The sequence below is a fragment of the Pelobates fuscus genome, chromosome 4 (genome assembly GCF_036172605.1).
Source record: "Pelobates fuscus isolate aPelFus1 chromosome 4, aPelFus1.pri, whole genome shotgun sequence".
In the NCBI taxonomy this organism is placed as follows: Eukaryota; Metazoa; Chordata; class Amphibia; order Anura; family Pelobatidae; genus Pelobates; species Pelobates fuscus.
The window spans coordinates 140605693-140625074 of NC_086320.1; the positions used below are offsets into that span (position 1 = coordinate 140605693).

Consider the following 19382-nt stretch of genomic DNA (forward strand, 5'->3'; position numbering starts at 1 on the left):
AAGTAGCACATTTAAGACGCATCCATTCCGCTTTTTTCTAACTTTTAAGTTTAACGCTGTGTCCATGTTCCATTTTGGAGTAGTTTAGCTGGTTGGTTATTCAAACTTTTGAAGTAAGCAGCACTAACAGTAAATTCCCCAATTTCCCATAACTCCCACCCATCCCAGCTAGCAAAATATATAATTTTAAAATATTTAAATTAATTAATCAAATAAATTGAACCCCTGAGGGTAAAAAAAAAAAAAAAAAAAAGTTAACTCTAAGGGGTTAAAAAAAAATCAGATCACAGTAAAATGTAGTCCCTGCCAGTTGATCACTGTAGTCAGTGATCAATTTGCAGGGAAGGGGTTATTTTTTAATTTAGAATGGGCAAAGTGGGGGTGGGATTTTAAACTAAGTTTATTTTTTTGTACATAGGGAGAAGATCACTGCTGATACGTCTTCCTGCACTTCACAAAGAACGCGGAAGAGCAGGGAGGCGGATCAGAAGTCCCTGCAGCACATGTGCTTGCTCTGACAGCCTGTCAGAGCGATCACAGCTGCAGGGACAGCGTGGTCGTGTGCCTCGAATACCAAGGCAGACCAGAGGAGCGTTAACCCTGCGGTCTGGGGTTAACTTTAGCGCATGACAGACCCGGTCCATCATCCGGCGTTAAGTGCTTCCCCAGCATGACGGACCGGGTCCGTCATTAAGGGGTTAAATCCCATTATAGGCGAAAGGCATAGAACACCATAATGGCGTTAAGGGGTTAAACGTCTGAACAGACTCTAAAAAAACACTTCTTCAGTCAGAAAATTCCACCTCCTTATTGTTCTTACGGTAAAAAACCCTTTCCTTTGCCTTAGACTAAATCTCCTTTCTTCCAGTCTAAAAGCATTACCTTGTATCCTATGTATAGTTCTGTTTGTTAACAAATTTCCAGGCAATGGTTTGTATTGGCCCCAAATATATTTGTATCATGTTATCATATCCCCTCTGAGGTGCCGTTTTTCTAAACTAAAAGGTCTAAATTTGTTAACCTTTTTTAAAGCTAAAATGTTCCATTCCTTTTATTAATTTTGTATCCCGCTGCTGCACTTTTTCTAGTGCCATAATATCCTTCTTTAGAACAGGTGCCCAAAATTGCACAGCATATTCAAGATGTGGCCTTACTGTGATTTATAGAGGCAAAATTATATTCTCATCCTGAGAATGAATACCCTTTTTTATACATGACAATGCCTTACTGGTCTTAACCACTGCTGATTGGCATTGCACATGGCTGCCTAGTTTGGTATCTATTACAATTCCAAAATCCTTCTCATGTATGGTTATCCCTAATTCACTACCATTTAGGGTGTAAGTTGTTAGTGCATTCTTTACCTCAAAGTGCATAACTTTGCATCTTCCTACATTAAATTCCATCTGCCATGAGTGCCTAATCCCCCAGTATATCTAAATCCTTCTGCAGCAATATTTTGCTCACATTGTATTATGTCATCTGCAAACGCTGAAACGTGACTTTTAAAGCTTATTTCAAGATCATTTAGAAATTTTAAAAAGAAGCAGTTCCATAACAGCACCCTGAGGGTCACCACTTACCAATTTTGTCCAGCATTAATGTTTATTGATCCACAAAGTACTTATCTGAGGCTTTGGATTTAGGAAGTTCTTCTTCCAAGATCTTTCTCTGAATGTGCTAATCTACAGTCTTTACAGCTAAATACCCTGGGATTACATCCAATTCTCCTTCACTAGAGTCTATCTCAATGATTTCACAATTTCTACATATCTTGATCTGAAAATGAAAATTTTCTCTATACAGGTGGTCCTCATTTTGTGACCTACCTGTTTTATTCTTGGGAATAAGAGGGATTCCCTGATCTGTGTAGTTTGTCTATGTTCAGGGACATTTCCCTGAACGCAACAAAGCAGGGAACCCCTCTAATCTATGTTTGGGGAAATTTCCCAGGGCATAGATTAGAGGGAGCCCCTGCTCATGTGCATTCGTCTATGTTCGGGGAAGTTTCCCTGAACATAGACAAACGCACCGGAGCAGGGAATCCCTTAACTCCTCACTTACGGACGGAACCCGGTCGGTAAATGAGGAGTACCTGTACGTGAAGACTTTTCTTAGATTTATTCCCGATATTCATTGCTTCTGAAATGCCTTGGGCTACTTCTCTCCTAATGACATGTTATCTGATAATTTCTAAGATGTAGATGCTGCCATTTTAAAGCAGCACGCACATAAATATTTTCCTTCTACAGCTTTCCCATCATATCCTGGGCATGTAGTTGACTTTCTTAGAAGTATTAGTTTTTTTCCCATACTAAAAGAATAATGAGCATACAGTATAATCTGCATAACAGACAGTTCTAGAATTTCATATGTTGGAAGCAGGAAAAATGGATAATGGATAACTTTAATAAGGGCCAAACAGTGATGGCTAGAGAACTAAATCAGAGGACCCCCAAAATGGAGGGGGAGAGAGAGTGTGTTTTATTTGTACCTTATTTAGTAGAAAAACTTTGATTAACAAAAAATTGACACAAATTTCAGTAAACCATAAAAGTCAACATTTTATTTTTTTCAAGTTTTCTGTATCACAAGCCCAATGTACAGTTTACATGATGAAGTTAGGAAAAAGAAAAACAATACACAAACACAAAAATACAATTGAGGATTAAACAATGTGAATATGGTTATTTTGGAAATAATTTACAATTTAAGCTGCTTTTATGATTTATTAACTGGTACTTTCTAACATATGACAATTACATACAGTTGTAATGTTATGGTGCCAATAGACAGCAAGTGCGGTCCCTTGATTCTGGGTCAACAGTTTTCAACCACTTTGACCAAATGCAGCTCTCGGTTCCTGGCATACTTACACTAACGTTCCACATCAGCTTTAGCAATAACATCTTTCATATTTGGACCAAACTTGTCTAAAATATATTAAGGGGACATTACAGTCCTCAAAACAACTTTAGCTTAAAGGGAACCTGTAGCGCATTATACAATGCTTTCCAATAGGGTTTTGGATGAAGCAGTTGTGTATAGATTATGAAGTCTCACTGCCATTTAGGAGTTGGCACCATAACAACTTCACCTAAATGAAGTTGTTTTGGTGTCTGGAGTGTCACTTTAATGTACTCTCATGCACAGGCAAGAATACAAACCAGGCCTGTGTGATCTTACAACCATGGGTCACATCCATAGAGCATCCCATATGCGAACATTGTAAGCAGCAATCACAGAGACCGAGTGTATATCCTGTATTGGAGAGAGAGGGCAGCTGATGTGACACCGTGTTAAACCAGCAGTCACAGGACACATATAACTAATGTTCTAACAAAGTGAAAGCCATTTTTCATGCAGTTTATATCTTTATAAAAAGCTCCGGAGTGCCAGCTCCGTGTGATCTCCCGCGATCACACTCCGGCGGCCATGCAGGCTGTCCCAGTCTCGCAGCACGCTCTGCCAGGAGTCAAGATGTCCGCCGCGGGCTGCTCGCTCCCCTGTGGGCGCAGTGACCCCGCACACCTACCGTCTCCCCGGCCGTATGCTCACGGTGAGCGCGCTCTGACCCTCACACAGCGCTGCCCGGGGCGCACCAGGAATTATAACTGTACTCGGGATCAAGTTGGGCCTCTGCTGACGTCACTATACCCCCCTCCCCGATTCGCTCCCTCCGCCGCGGACGCGTCTTCTTCCTTTTCCTCCCTCCAATCCCCTGCTGCTGCTTCCGCCGCCACTACGGGAAATAGAGGAAGAGGCGACATTAACCCGAAAGAAAAAATAATCCGAGCCCAATGCCGCGGGGCCGCGTTCTTAAATCCCAGGTTGGGGATGCGCCACAAAGAGGTGAAAACAGATCTCTGGGTGCTGTGTGAACGGTGATGTGGGCGAGGCGGGTGCTGGGAGGGTTGTACGGCAGCGCAGGTTTGTATGTGAAAGCTCATATAGTCCCCGGATGTGGTGGAGAGGCCGAGCTGTGAGCCCGCCTCGCCCGGAGACAGGGCGGAATGATACGGGTGGGGGACGTAGCACCCGGACTCGAGGCTGCGGCAAAGGCAGTTGAGGAGTTTGCAGAGTGTGTGGGACGGAGAGGAAGCGCGCGGCGCACTCCAGCTCCGTCCATCACACACACTGCACACACTGCATACACTGCACGTCCATTACACACACTGTATACACTGCACGTTCATCACACACACACTGTATACACTGCCCGTCCATCACACACACTGTATACACTGCACGTTCATCACACACACTGTATACACTGCCCGTCCATCACACACACTGCATACACTGCATGTCCACACACACTGTATACACTGCACGTCCATTACACACACTGTATACACTGCACGTCCATTACACACACTATACACTGCACGTCCATTACACACACTGTATACACTGCACGTCCATTACACACACTGTATACACTGCACGTTCATCACACACACTGTATACACTGCCCGTCCATCACACACTGTATTCACTGCACGTTCATCACACACACTGTATACACTGCACGTTCATCACACACACTGTATACACTGCACGTCCATCACACACACTGTATACACTGCCCGTCCATCACACACACTGTATACACTGCCCGTCCATCACACACACTGCATACACTGCATGTCCACACACACTGTATACACTGCCCGTCCATCACACACACACAGTGTATACAGTATACACTGCCCGTCTTTTACACACACTGTATACACTGCCCGTCCATCACACACACACTGTATACACTGCCCGTCCATCACACACACTGTATATACTGCCCGTCCATCACACACACTGTATACACTGCCTGTCCATTACACACACTGTATACACTGCCCATCCGTTACACACACTGTATACACTGCCCGTCCGTTACACACACTGTATACACTGCCCGTCCTTTACACACACTGTATACACTGCCCGTCCTTTACACACACTGTATACACTGCCCGTCCTTTACACACACTGTATACACTGCCCGTCCTTTACACACACTGTGTACATTGCCCGTCCTTTACACACACTGTGTACACTGCCCGTCCTTTACACACACGGTATACACTGCCCATCCGTTACACACACTGTATACACTGCACGTCCATCACACACACACTGTATACACTGCACGTCCATCACACACACTGCATACACTGCACGTCCATCACACACTGTATACACTGCCCGTCCATCACACACACAGTGTATACAGTATACACTGCCCGTCCTTTAGACACACTGTATACACTGCCCGTCCTTTAGACACACTGTATACACTGCCCGTCCATCACACACACTGTATACACTGCCCGTCCATCACACACACTGTATACACTGCCCATCCATCACACACACTGTATACACTGCCCGTCCATCACACACACTGTATACACTGCCCGTCCATTACACACACTGTATACACTGCCCATCCGTTACACACACCGTATACACTGCCCATCCGTTACACACACTGTATACACTGCCCATCCGTTACACACACTGTGTACACTGCCCGTCCTTTACACACACTGTATACACTGCCCGTCCTTTACACACACTGTATACACTGCCCGTCCTTTACACACACTGTATACACTGCCCGTCCTTTACACACACTGTATACACTGCCCGTCCTTTACACACACTGTATACACTGCCCGTCCTTTACACACACTGTATACATTGCCCGTCCTTTACACACACTGTGTACACTGCCCGTCCTTTACACACACGGTATACACTGCCCATCCGTTACACACACTGTATACACTGCACGTCCATCACACACACACTGTATACACTGCACGTCCATCACACACACTGCATACACTGCACGTCCATCACACACTGTATACACTGCCCGTCCATCACACACACAGTGTATACAGTATACACTGCCCGTCCTTTAGACACACTGTATACACTGCCCGTCCTTTAGACACACTGTATACACTGCCCGTCCATCACACACACTGTATACACTGCCCGTCCATCACACACACTGTATACACTGCCCATCCATCACACACACTGTATACACTGCCCGTCCATCACACACACTGTATACACTGCCCGTCCATCACACACACTGTATACACTGCCCGTCCATTACACACACTGTATACACTGCCCATCCATTACACACACCGTATACACTGCCCATCCATTACACACACTGTATACACTGCCCATCCGTTACACACACTGTATACACTGCCCATCCGTTACACACACTGTGTACACTGCCCGTCCTTTACACACACTGTGTACACTGCCCGTCCTTTACACACACTGTGTACACTGCCCGTCCTTTACACACACTGTGTACACTGCCCGTCCTTTACACACACTGTGTACACTGCCCGTCCTTTACACACACTGTATACACTGCCTGTCCGTTGCACACACTGTATACACTGCCCGTCCATTACACCCATACACTGCCCAGGGCTGTTGCCATGTTACAGCGGGCTTCCTGCTTATCACACGGCCACAATGATGATATTTGCTTCGGCAAGGTCACACGGTGTTCGTTTTAACAACACGATCACCCAGAACCCTTTGCGTGTCTGGTTCTTGAGCATTGCTCTCATACAGCAGCACTCTCCTCTTTAAACATCTCTTATGGATCCCTCATTAAATGCGCTCCTTACACCATCGTACATTTTATACTATATCTTATGGATCCCTCATTAAATGTGCTCCTTACACCATTTTACCTTTAATCCATATCTACATATAACACACACGTATATTGTGGTTAATGATCCATCCATAGCGAATGCAACTTGATATTTACAAACAAGTATAGAAATTAACATCACTGGCTGCAATTGAATATACATAATACTTCTGAAAATAATTAAATAAGATACACATTTTGTATAATTAAAGCAGCACTGTCAGGGCCGCATCAGTTTTTTTTTTTTTTTTTTTAACCCCTCTTCCGTCTGCAATACATTTTATTGTGCCCCTAGTCACCCCCAAATGCCCCCTATTTTACCTTTTTTAATAACTTCATTTTATGCCCGGACCTAGGTCATAGTTGCCGCCATCTTTGTATGGGCAGATGAAGGCCCTGTGGGATACATTATCAGCCCACACTAGATAGCGCTATGAAATTCCCACGCATGCCCATTTAACCACTTGGGCATTCGCTATTGTCCAAAATTCGGATGGGAATTTTTGTCTATTCATTCGTCAGAAATACAAATTAATTAAAAGGAATTTCAAATGAATGAACGAAGACCTCTTTGTTTGTTCATTTCGTTTATTACAAGGAGGGAGCTACCGGCTTGTGGCTCCCTCCTTGTAATATGTGAAATTAGAAGCGGCAGGGAGCAGTGCTCCCTGCCACTTCCTCACTCCCTCCATGTCCCCCCTGTCATTCTATGAGGGTCCATATGACTCCCATATTAACATAAGGGAGATTAAAATCTCCCGAAGGCCTAGCCTAGCTATCCCGTGAGTAGGGGCATGTCTACTAAACAGTGTTTACTGTGTATCACTGTTCTAAAAAAAAAAAAGCCCCCCACCTCATGAATCAATTAATTGGGGACCTAGTAGAGGTCCCCCAAGGTGGGACCAATAGAAAAATAATTAACAGGGGAGGACATAGGTCTCTCCCTTCTTTTGTTACTTAGGGCCCCCACCTGCTGCTCATGGGTGGGGGCCAGAGGGGGGGAGACAATAGGTTCCCCTCCTTTTGTAAATTTTGGCCCCCACCCGCCACACATGGGTGGGGGCTGAGGGGAAGTCAATAAGTCACCCCCCACTTTTGTTACTTTTGGCCCTCACCCGCCACTCATGGGTGGGGGCCGGAGCGGGGGGGAGACAATAAGTCACCCCCCTTTTGTTACTTAGGTCCCCCAACCGCCGCTCATGGGTGGGTGTCGGAGGGGGACATTAGGTCCATCATTTAGTTTAATAGCCCCCACTCGCGTGTCACGGGTGGGGCTTCGGGTGCTGGGGGCACACTATGTACTCCCCCCGTTAATTATTTTAGTAGGAGTGGGGGTCTTTTTTTTTTCTTCTTTACAACTGTTTAGTAGACATGTCCCTACTCATGGCATAGCGAGTAGGGCAGAAGGGAGATTAAAAACTCCCCTTATTCACTAGTACTAAGTCATTTTTACTTAGTATTAGTAAAGTTGAATGAAAGACCAAAATTGGTCTTTCAGCCTTTTGGTAGATAGCTCCCTAATACCGTGGGATTTAGGGAGCTATTTACTAAGCGACTGCAAGATGCAGCCGCGGCACGAATAGGATCAGCATTTCATTCGATTTGGTAGTTTCGCCCACGTCCTGTCCAAATGAAATACTGAAAGCAGGCATTGTAAGATCACGGAAGAAAGGGTGAGTATTGTGGGAAAATACAGGAAGTGGGTCAAAGCTGGTCAAGCGTAGGAAAAATACAAGACAAAGTAGTCCCTACTTTGTCTTATGTTTTAAAGAAAATTAGATAAGATAGGAAGGAAGAACAGATCCTGAGAGAGGAAGAGAAAAGGAAGCGATTGGGGAAAGGTAAGTTTGGCATGACAGTGCTGCATTAAAATGTCACCGTATGCGCCTGCATATACAGTAAATTGTAATATAATTATATACTAGTGGCCAAAATTGTGAACATTTTCCGGAAAATTTGTAGGTTTCCTGGCTCGTAATATCATTTTTAGAATATTATTATAATAACATCAGACTTCTCTGACTCTTCAATACAGTCCCCCCACCCCCTTTTTAAATTCTTTCACTCCTCCCCTATCATCCTCCCATCTTCTCTTCACCCTCCTTCCCTTATTTATACTTATCCCCTTCCATCCCTACCTGCTCCTTAAGAGCACATGGCTTGAGATACGCTCCTTCTAGGCCATTATGCCCACAGGTGCTGAGACAGTCTGCATATTTTCCCACATACATCCTCTTCCAGTCTCCTTGTGTTGTAAGTAAAAAATAAAATGCAAAAGGCACAATGTACACCATATAAAATTGATGTTGCTCCGCGACTTGAGATTTACGTTCGCCTGATACACCTATTTTTGATACTGTACACGTCCCCAATGTCTTGTATCCTTTTAAAACAATTAAATATTGTAAAATAAAACAAAAATTCCCATATAGTGATCAGCTACATCTTCTGAGTACAATACCCCCGATTAAAAACCTTTGTCACTATTCTGTGAAGCTACAGTGCCATACATGAGACCTTACCAGTTTTTACAATTGGAATTATGATTGATTTAGTGGGCCTTTGTCACAATTTGGGGCATTATAGCAGTTTGACTGTTCAAATTACACAAAGGCCTACCTTATATATCTTAGGTATCTTATATGGTGTACATTGTGTCTTACCACTGCACTGTTCAGCCAGTATATTTATATGGCCTCGACACTGAGCGGGACACAGGGGAATGCCAGCAGGATATTCCAGGCACCATAGCCAGTAAAAAAGGTTATAGTGAATATTATGCTTGTATCAACCATTTAAGGCTGGTAAAAAAAATCATCCTGGGAGTTGTAGTTCTAAAACAGCTGAGGAAGATCTACTTTAAGAATACTAGTTTGTTGTACGATATATATATATATATCTCCAACACAAAAAATTAGAGAACTCCCAGGGTTCGCAACAAACATCAAAGCGTGTTTTCAAATCATTTCAACGTTTCGACACATAGGTCTTTAAATTTATACCTGGACATTGCGCCCCCCAGGCCTGTGCACCCTAGGCGACTACTTAACTCGCCCAGCGGTTGCGCCAGTCCTTTGTGTCTGGGCATGTATGTATATGTGTGTGTGTTTGTGTACGTAAAATTATTTATTCCCCACCCCCTCCATAATATACAAATCCAGTTTACTGGGTTCATCTTCTCTTTTGTATATTTTATTTTTCTAATCTATGTCACTTCTTGATGATAAATTATCAAAAATCAGGAAGCTTTTCAGCAAGTGTACTGCATTTCTGATTTATGGTAGCACTTCTGACATCAGAGAGGCACGGATGTTTTTAAAAATTACAAAGTACTAAAAGTTGTGCAGTCACCATTGAAACAAGTGGGAAAAAGCAGCTGAGTTCCATTGGTGATCCCTTCCCTTTTACATCTTTGCACCACTTTTTAGTGCGTACTAAAAAAAATCTCCCCCAATTGTGTCTCTTTAGGATTCTCATTCACAGTTCTGGCTGTGCCTGCACTGAATGGATGATATTAAGTGTAACATGAAAAAATGTTAATAAAGTTATTAATAATTTTTCTTCAGTGCTATAATTTTGAGAGAAGTGTTGTTTCCCCTTTAATTTGTGAGTATTTTTAATATTATGTTAAAGGGACACTATAGTCACCAAAACATCTTTAGCTTAATGGAGCAGTTTGGTGTATAGATCATGTCGCTGTAGTCTTATTGTTCAATTCACTGCCATTTAGGAGTTAAATCACTTTGTTTATACAGCCCTAGTTACACATCCCTGCATGTGACTTACACAGCCTTCCTAAACACTTCCTGTAAAGAATCATCTAATGTTTACACTTCCTTTATTGCAAATTCTGTTTAGTTAATAATTTATTATCTCCTGCACTGTTAATAGCTAGACCTTGCGATTAAAGTTCAATTTGCAAAATAGGAGCTACAAACTTTGAAAGTAAGTTACATCTAATTGAAAATCAAATTTTTTTTCTAATGCTAGCTGTGTCAGTCACAGCCAGGGAAGGTTTGGCTAGGGATGCATAAACAGAAATAAGTGATTTAACTTGTAAATGGCAGTGAGACTTCAAAGACATGATGTCAATTGCTAAATCGCTTAAATATACCTTTAAATGAAAACTGAGCATCACATGCATGAAAAATGCATTAACAAAAAAAAATGATAGGTGATTTTCCATGTTTATTGGTATATATTTGTATATTTATCTACTATTTTTACATAATTAAGTAATTTTATTAATTATAATTCAAGGGACCTGACTGACAACCCAGGCAGAAAGTCCAGCTAATTTAATTTACAAGCCCTATATTTAAACCTGTAACTTTCCAAAACCCCATAAAACCTGTACATAAGGGGTACTGTTGTACTCGTACGGCTTTGTTGAACACAAATATAAGTGTTTTAGAACACAAACACCTGTAATGATGATGATTTCATCAGTGAAAGCGCCGTTTTTGTGTGAAAAATGGAAAAAAAAATATGAAGGCTAACTTTGGCCAGGGTTTGTGACTAAGTGGCTACTACAAAAGACCGCACTTACCCCATACTGAATACCCTGGGTTGTCTACTTTTCAGAATGGTATGCCATGATGAGGGTAATTCTAATTTCTGTGCTGCCATATAGTCTCAAAGGCAGCATAGGCCACCTAACCAATCTGGCAAACAGAAATGCGAAAATACAAAAATGAGTGTTTTGGAGCAGTAAAACTTATAATATTGATATCATCAGTGAAAGGGCATTTTCTTTTGTAAAAAATGGAAAAACAAATATGAATGATAATTTTGGTCAGGGTTTGTGACAAAGTGACTTTTAAAAAAGACTGGGCATACCCCTTTTTTAATACGTTGGGTTGTCTATTTTTGCAAAAGGTATGCCATGATGGGGGTATTTCTCATTCCTGGGCTTCCATAAAGTCTCAAAGGCACTGTAACCAATTTGGCAAATTTTTAATGTGTAAAAAATGAAATGAGCAAGCACTGTTAAAAATGCAAAAAACAAAAATGAACACTAACTTTGGTTATGGTTTGTACTAAATGGTTACTAAAAAGACTATACATACCCTGGGTTGTCTGCTTTTGGAAATGGTATGCCATGATGGGTTTAATTTATATTTCTGGGCTGCCATATGGTTTCAAAGGCAGCATCTGGCAAATTTTAATGTGTAAAAATGAAAAAGGTTAAAAGCACTATATTTGACCCTGTAACTTTCCAATACCCCATATAACTTGTACATGGGGGCTACTGTTGTACTTGTAAGACATCGCTGAACACAAATATGTGTATTTTATTGCAGCAAAAACAGTATTATTGGATTTACCGTTAAAATGCCAAGCAGAACTTAAAAAATAACAAAATATATTTTTATTTTCAAAGTCCTTCCAATTTTATTCATATTAAATTGTTTCAAATATAAATATTTGAAATGAAATGAAAGACCAGTTACTCCTGAACAAAATGGGCACACATAATATGTAAGAGTTGAATTACGGTTGAACAGACATATAGCGTCCAGGTTTTGTTTACATTTGTTTTGATCAGAATGTGTAGACATAAGGGGTCTTCAACTTTTATTTTTGTTCACATTTATTTGTTTGATAGTTAATTTCTGTTTTATATCCTTATTGGATAATTATAAAGCCCTGCAGAATATGTTGACACTATTGAAATGAGAAGTTTCTGTATCTCTTTTTATTTATCATACCTGGCAGGTAATTCTACATGATTCCAGGAGATGGCACTAATGTTACATTATCTGTTGTAATTCATTGGATCCTTTTGTAACATTGAAACATAGAAATGTCAGTTGCTACAACTCTGACAGATTTTTCTAGTTTACCTATAGAAACATAGAATGTGATGGCAGATAAGAACCATTCGGCCCATCTAGTCTGCCCAATTTTTAAATACTTTCATAAGTCCCTGGCCTTATCTTATAGTTAGGATAGCCTATCCCACGCATGCTTAAACTCCTTTACTGTGTTAACCTCTACCACTTCAGCTGGAAGGCTATTCCATGCATCCACTACCCTCTCAGTAAAGTAATACTTCCGGATATTATTTTTAAACCTTTGTCCCTCTAAATTAAGACTGTCCTCTTGTTGTGGTAGTTTTTCTTCTTTTAAATATAGTCTCCTCCTTTATTGTGTTGATTCCCTTTATGTATGTAAATGTTTCTATCATATCCCCCCGTCTCGTCTTTCCTCCAAGCTATACATGTTAAGATCTAATGCTTCCTTTTTCTGCAAGAAAGATGTTTGCCTTTCCGTTTGCAAAATAACTAAAAATCTACAAAATTGATGACTTGTTGATAATGACACCAGAGCAAATGTGTTATATTCCCAATACTAACCAAAGAATGCCATATTTACTCCAATATTCTTAAAGTGATTCTTTAAGCACCACTGCAACAAAATAAAATAAAAAAAAGTTAGAGAGAGAGAGAGTGCCATGCTGGAGTGACTAATGGGTGGTAACTATATAACAAACAGTACAAACCAAAAAAATAAGAATATATGAAAGAACAGCCATCATAAATATGAAACAGAACTTTTAATTGTACATATTAAAATATCCAATAATGAACATAAGAATTTAAAATAAATTGCTTCATCCAATTTAACATCCATTTTAAAACATGAATGGACGATATGAGACGTGAATACAGGCTTTAATCATGCTCCCACCTGACTGAACAGTTGTTTTTTCTGACAAAAGATGTGCCAAGTACAACAAATTATATTTGGCATTTCATTTTACTTTGATTTAGTATAGATTTTTTTTTTCTCTTTATCTTTCTGACAATGTACAGTAATTATTTCTTAGCTGGATAGTATTGTCAATATTCCCTAGTTCTTGTTTTTATTTCTTTCTGTTATTCATACATTATTGACTTTGTCAAATTATACAGTTTATTATATATTTATTGTTATTATAATGTATGATGTATCTATATTAAATAAGCAATATTTGATAATAATCTAAAATGAACCACTATTAGATAATTGCAAAAGATATCTATCAGAAAAAACTGCATATGTTGTTAATAACTAGATATCAGAGAATGTATCTGTAGATAAGACTGTATAAACCGTAAAAGGCATAGTGGTGAAATATGGGCAAAGAACTCCTATATAATAGTATATAAAAGTATTAATAGACCATCACTTATATAGTCCTAAGGTAGAAAACTACAGGCGAATCTAGATACAAGAGTAACATATAAATCCAAAGGAAACAAAGTAATTAAATATAAATACATATGTGTTTGTTTGCTGTCCTTAAGGAAAATAGGGATGTATCTACTAAACAATTATCAATAAGGGTTACTTAAAACCATAAAGCAAAGTATATATAATCTTGTGGCTGTATCCAGATGGGTAATAGGAAAAAAGCCCTAATGCTGTGCCTTGGAGGGCACTCCTCTCTCAGCAAAAATCCAACCAGCCTAAACCGTAGGTACAGGTAATATACACATTTGAAAAAATATATCAGCTGATAGGTTTTATATTCAAACTAGGGATCGACCGATATTGATTTTTATTAATGCAGTGTGTTTGTGTAGTGTGCATTATATACACACACTACACAAACACACACACTGCATTCACTATACACACACACTGCATTATATACACACACTGCATTATATAAACCCACTGCATTCACTATACACACACTACACAAACACACTGCATTATATACACACACTGCATTCATTATATACACACACTGCATTATATAAACTCACTGCATTCACTATACACACACTGCATTATATAAACACACTACACAAACACACTGCATTATATACACAGTGTGTTTATGTAGTGTGTTTATATAATGCAGTGTGTGTGTTTGTGTAGTGTGTTTATATAATGCAGTGTGTATGTTTGTGTAGTGTGTGTACATAATTCAGTGTGTGTGTTTCTGTAGGTATGTAATTTGGGGGGAGGGGCATTTTTTTATTATTTTTTATATTGTTATTTTTTTTTTTTAGTCCCCCCTCCCTGCTTGTTACCTGGCCAGGGTGAGGGATATGGCATTCCCTGGTGGTCCAGTGGCATGGACTGTGCAGTGGGGGCCCGCAGCAAGCGCTTACTTACCTTCCCAGCAGCTCCCTTCAGCTACCCGGGGGAAATCTCACGGCCAGGAAATTTCTTTAATTTCCTTAAATGTAACTTCGCTACAGTGGCCTTTTATTGTGGCCAGCCTAAGGCACACGTGTGCAATAATCATGCTGTCTAATCAGCATCTTGATATGCCACACCTGTGAGGTGGATCGATTATCTCGGCAAAGGAGAAGTGCTCACTAACACAGATTTGTGAACAATATTTGAGAGAAATATGCCTTTTGTGTACATAGAAAAAATCTTAGATCTTTGAGTTCAGCTCATGAAAAATGGGGGCAAAAACAAAAACATTGCTTTTATAATTTTGTTCAGTGTATATCCGTTACTGTGCAAAATTCTTACTGTCTATATAAATATACTGTATAATGTAATTTTGTTTTGTATTTTGGTTTTTGTATAAATGTTTCTAAAATAATCTAGTCGTTGTCTTTCTAAAAACTTTGCAGAAGATGTTATCTCATCAAATGCTGAGAATAATAGTTATGTTTGTCATGGGACAACATACAAGTGTGATATCTGCCTGTTAACCTTTCCTAAGGAGACACAGTACCAGAGACACATGCGTGACCATGAAAGAAATGATAAGGTAAGGAAATAATAAAAATAACCATTTTCGGCATACCATTTTTTTTTATTTGATAATTTGGGCCTCAATTTAAGATTTTTGGATGCGTTTTTCAAATATTTTTAGATTTTTGGACAGGGCAGTCTTTAATATTGATTGGACCATATGCAAGCATTTGTTTGAGCTCCTTGTATCCTGCCCTCCCCCCACACACCCTGTCATGCAATCGCCCAACCTAGTGGCGTAACTATTGTAGAAAGGGCCCTGGTGCAAGAAAATCTTTTGTGACACTCCTCTAGTGCAAGAGTGGCAAAAAGGTAGATCCTCATTTGTTGTTCAACTCCAAAAAATGCTATGCCAGCTGGAGGTCTTCCATTTGGCCATCCTTGCAGAATTGCACTTGTGAGCAGTGTTTATATTGTTTGAATTTAACATGTTTTGTATAGAGTCTGTGTGTGCATGTAGGGGTGTATTTGTATGTACTGTTATGATTGGAATGCACTGGTGTACTTGTGTGTAGTGTTTGCGTCAAATGCAGGAGTGTGTGTTTGTATTTAGTGTTGGCATTTAAATGCAGGTGTGCCTTTGTCTGTAGATTTGGTGTTTGTGTATAATTTAAGCATTTAATTACAGGGATCTGTTTGTATTTAAAACACAAAATGGAGAAATAAAGTAAACAGAGTGCAGGTCAGGAGTCCGGATACAAGTCAAGGGCTCATGAGCTGCACCACTGTAACCACCTAATAGGGAGCTCCAATGAGGGGGTAACCCTCCAAAATATGAGGGAAATAGGAGTAGGTGATGTATAGAGTCCCACAATGGGAAACTAACATCAGGAGAGCTTCACTGTATAAGAAATTAGGAACACGGGGGCCCTACCTTTAATCAATCTAAGGATAAAAAGGGATATGCAAACAAAAAGTATAACTTGAGAAAAAGGGGAGATCTACTAAACGGTGCCCAGAGGATCAATTGTCTTGAGTACTAACTAGCAACTAAGTTCCAGTTCCCCTAGTGTCCGACTGACGGGAAGGTAGTGTAAATGAGGTTAGGGAGAGAGAAAAGGCACAGGGTCCCCAGAGAACAAGGGACCAGGTAATCTGGTCTAAACGCAGATGAAAAGCCTTACACAAAAAATAAATAAATCTCTCAATTCACCCTAAGAGTTACCTCGACACCGTGGTCTGACCACTTGTGTCTACCTGAACCAATTCTCCCTACTAAAGTTATAAATAAATAAATGAACACCTAAAAATCAATAACCATAGTGGTAACAAAAATAGAAAAGTGCTACCAAGTGCAGAGATTAAAAAAAGAAAATGCTCGACGTGCGTTTCGGCGTGTTCAAAACGCAGACGTCAGGAGCTCGTGAACATGAGCAGCTTGTTGTTCCATTTAAATACCTGTTGCTGATGAGACATGGCCATCAGCTGTTCAATGTGGGAGGTCCTAAGAGGCGGAGTGTCTAAACTCTATTCTGCAGTCTACCGGGGGCGTGGCATGTCGTCACATATTCTACATCTCAAAAACATAGTGAAGACACACCTCGCCGATGAGGTAGCTCAGCTGGCAAAATCCCCGACCACAAAGCCTACAGGTTCAAATCCCGGCAGGGCCAACCCAACACCCCATCCATTCGAGGTCGACAAAACAAGCTCCATCAATGGGGCAACAATAATATACACTACTAGTCAGCTGCTGACCTGGCCAGCTCTGAGAGCGCACGCCGAAGAACGCCCTGATTCCCACTCAGTCGGACACTAGGGGAACTGGAACTTAGATGCTAGTTAGTACTCCAGACAATTGATCCCCTGTGCACCATTTAGTAGATCTCCCTTTTTTCCCAAGTTATACTTTTTGTTTGCATATCCCTTTTTATCCTTAGATTGTATTTCTTATACAGTGGAGCTCTCCTGATGTTAGTTTCCCCTGTGGGACTCTATAAATCACCTACTCCTATTTCCTGTTTGTATTTAATGCTTGCATTTGAATGCAGTGGTGTTTGGTAGAGATGTCGCAGACATAAAATTTTCGCGAATTTCCGCAAATGTTCGTGAACGGGCGAACCGCCATAGACTTCAATGGGCAGGCGAATTTTAAAACCCACAGGGACTCTTTCTGGCCACAATAGTGATGGAAAAGTTGTTTCAAGGGGACTAACACCTGGACTGTGGCATGCCGGAGGGGGATCCATGGCAAAACTCCCATGGAAAATTTACATAGTTGATGCAGAGTCTGGTTTTAATCCATAAAGGGCATAAATCATCTAACATTCCTAAATTGTTTGGAATAACGTGCTTTAAAACATCAAGTATGATGTTGTATCGATCAGGTAGTGTAAGGGTTACGCCCGCTTCACAGTGACAGACCAAACTCCCCGTTTAACGCACCGCAAACTATTGTCAGAGGCAGACACACCAAAAAAATGCCACACTGCTGAGCTCTGCAATGACGGCATTCTGGTGGTGGCAACAGCATGCGTTGATTGGCGTGCTGTCTGGCTGACCCCGGGTGCCGATGCATGCTGTCTGACTGTGCCACTAGCTCCTTGCGACGACCTCCCCCTGCTTCCAACTCGTCTCCTCCTCCTCTCTGTCTCCCCATCTGAACTTTCCCCCTGTTCTTCTTCTCTTCTAGCGGGCACCCACGTGACATCCACGGATGCATCGTCATCATTAACCGCTTCACTTGTATCTGACAACTCAGCAAAGAAAGCAGCAGCGGGTACAACATCATCATCATCACACCGTACGTCCATGTGTGTAATGCTGCCTGACTGAGACATATCCCTGTTATCTACATCCTCTGGCAATAATGGTTGCGCATCACTCATTTCTTCCAACTGATGTGTAAATAACTCCTCTGACAGATCAAGTGAAGCGGCTGTGGTGCTAGTGTTGGTGGTGGCGGCAGGCGGGCGAGTGGTAACTTGAGAGGTGCCAGAAGCTAAGCTGGAGGAGGATGGTGCGTCAAGGTTCCGAGCGGAGGCTGTATAAGATTGGGTGTCCTGTGTTAGCCAGTCAACTATATCCTCAGAACTTTTCGAGTTCAGGGTACGTGGCCTCTGAACACTGGGCATTATTCTAGGGCTAAAGGGAATCACAGCACCACCACCACGACGGCCCCTGCGGGGTGCCTGCCTCTGCCTGTCATTTTTTTTTGATTAGTGGTACTATGCGTGCAAGCTACTGTGACAACAGATATGAGTGGCACTGTGCACTGGCAGAAGTTGGCAGAGTAGACGCTGTAGGCCTGACACACACGCTTGCAGACAACTAACTGCTATTCAATCTATTAAAGTCAAAATTGTATTTTTTTTTTTAAATGTACACTACTGTTACACCAGATATGAGTTGCACTGGTGTGACACTGTGCCCTGGCAGGCCCTGAAACGCACACGTGTGAAGGAAACTGACTGCTATTAATTTACAGTCAAATTTCTAGGTTTTTTTTTTAAATGTACACTACTGTTACACCAGATATGAGTTGCACTGGTGTGACACTGTGCCCTGGCAGGCCCTGAAACGCACACGTGTGAAGGAAACTGACTGCTATTATATTACAGTCAAAAAAGTTTTTTTTTTTTTTTAAATATTGTGACACCAGATATGAGTGGTGGCACTGGGCAAGTGGGCACAGTATACGCTGTGAGCCTGACACACACGCTGGCAGGCAGGCAACTGCAATTAGATTACACAGGAAAAAAAAAATTGCTTAATAGCGGTCAGCAACTCGACAGAGTCTTACTTACCTCCGCGTGGCAAGTGTGGCCTGGTGCTCACAGGGCGGGAGAGGCGGCCGATCTCCCGATCCTGGGATGCCCAGGAGCAGCTACTTCCCGGCAGGAGCTCCGTGACCCTCCCCCCCCCCCCCTGGACTGGTGGGGGTTATCCCGGTCCACCCCTGAGAGGCTGTCTGGAGCTAATGGACGCACAGAGCACAGCCGCCCAGGCTGACATACTCATCTGCGAC

At 41.4% G+C, this 19382-nt stretch overlaps 1 protein-coding gene across 1 annotated transcript in view; it reads left to right on the forward strand.

The window, feature by feature from the left end:
• Positions 1-3724: 3724 nt before the first annotated feature.
• ZNF236 (zinc finger protein 236) overlaps positions 3725-19382 on the forward strand; it is a 174674-nt gene continuing 159016 nt past the window's right edge. Inside the window, exons 1-2 of the mRNA XM_063451634.1 lie at positions 3725-3852; positions 15292-15431. Coding sequence (XP_063307704.1) covers positions 3801-3852; positions 15292-15431 — 192 coding nt within the window. The 5' untranslated portion in view covers positions 3725-3800. The remainder of the gene's footprint in view (positions 3853-15291; positions 15432-19382) is intronic.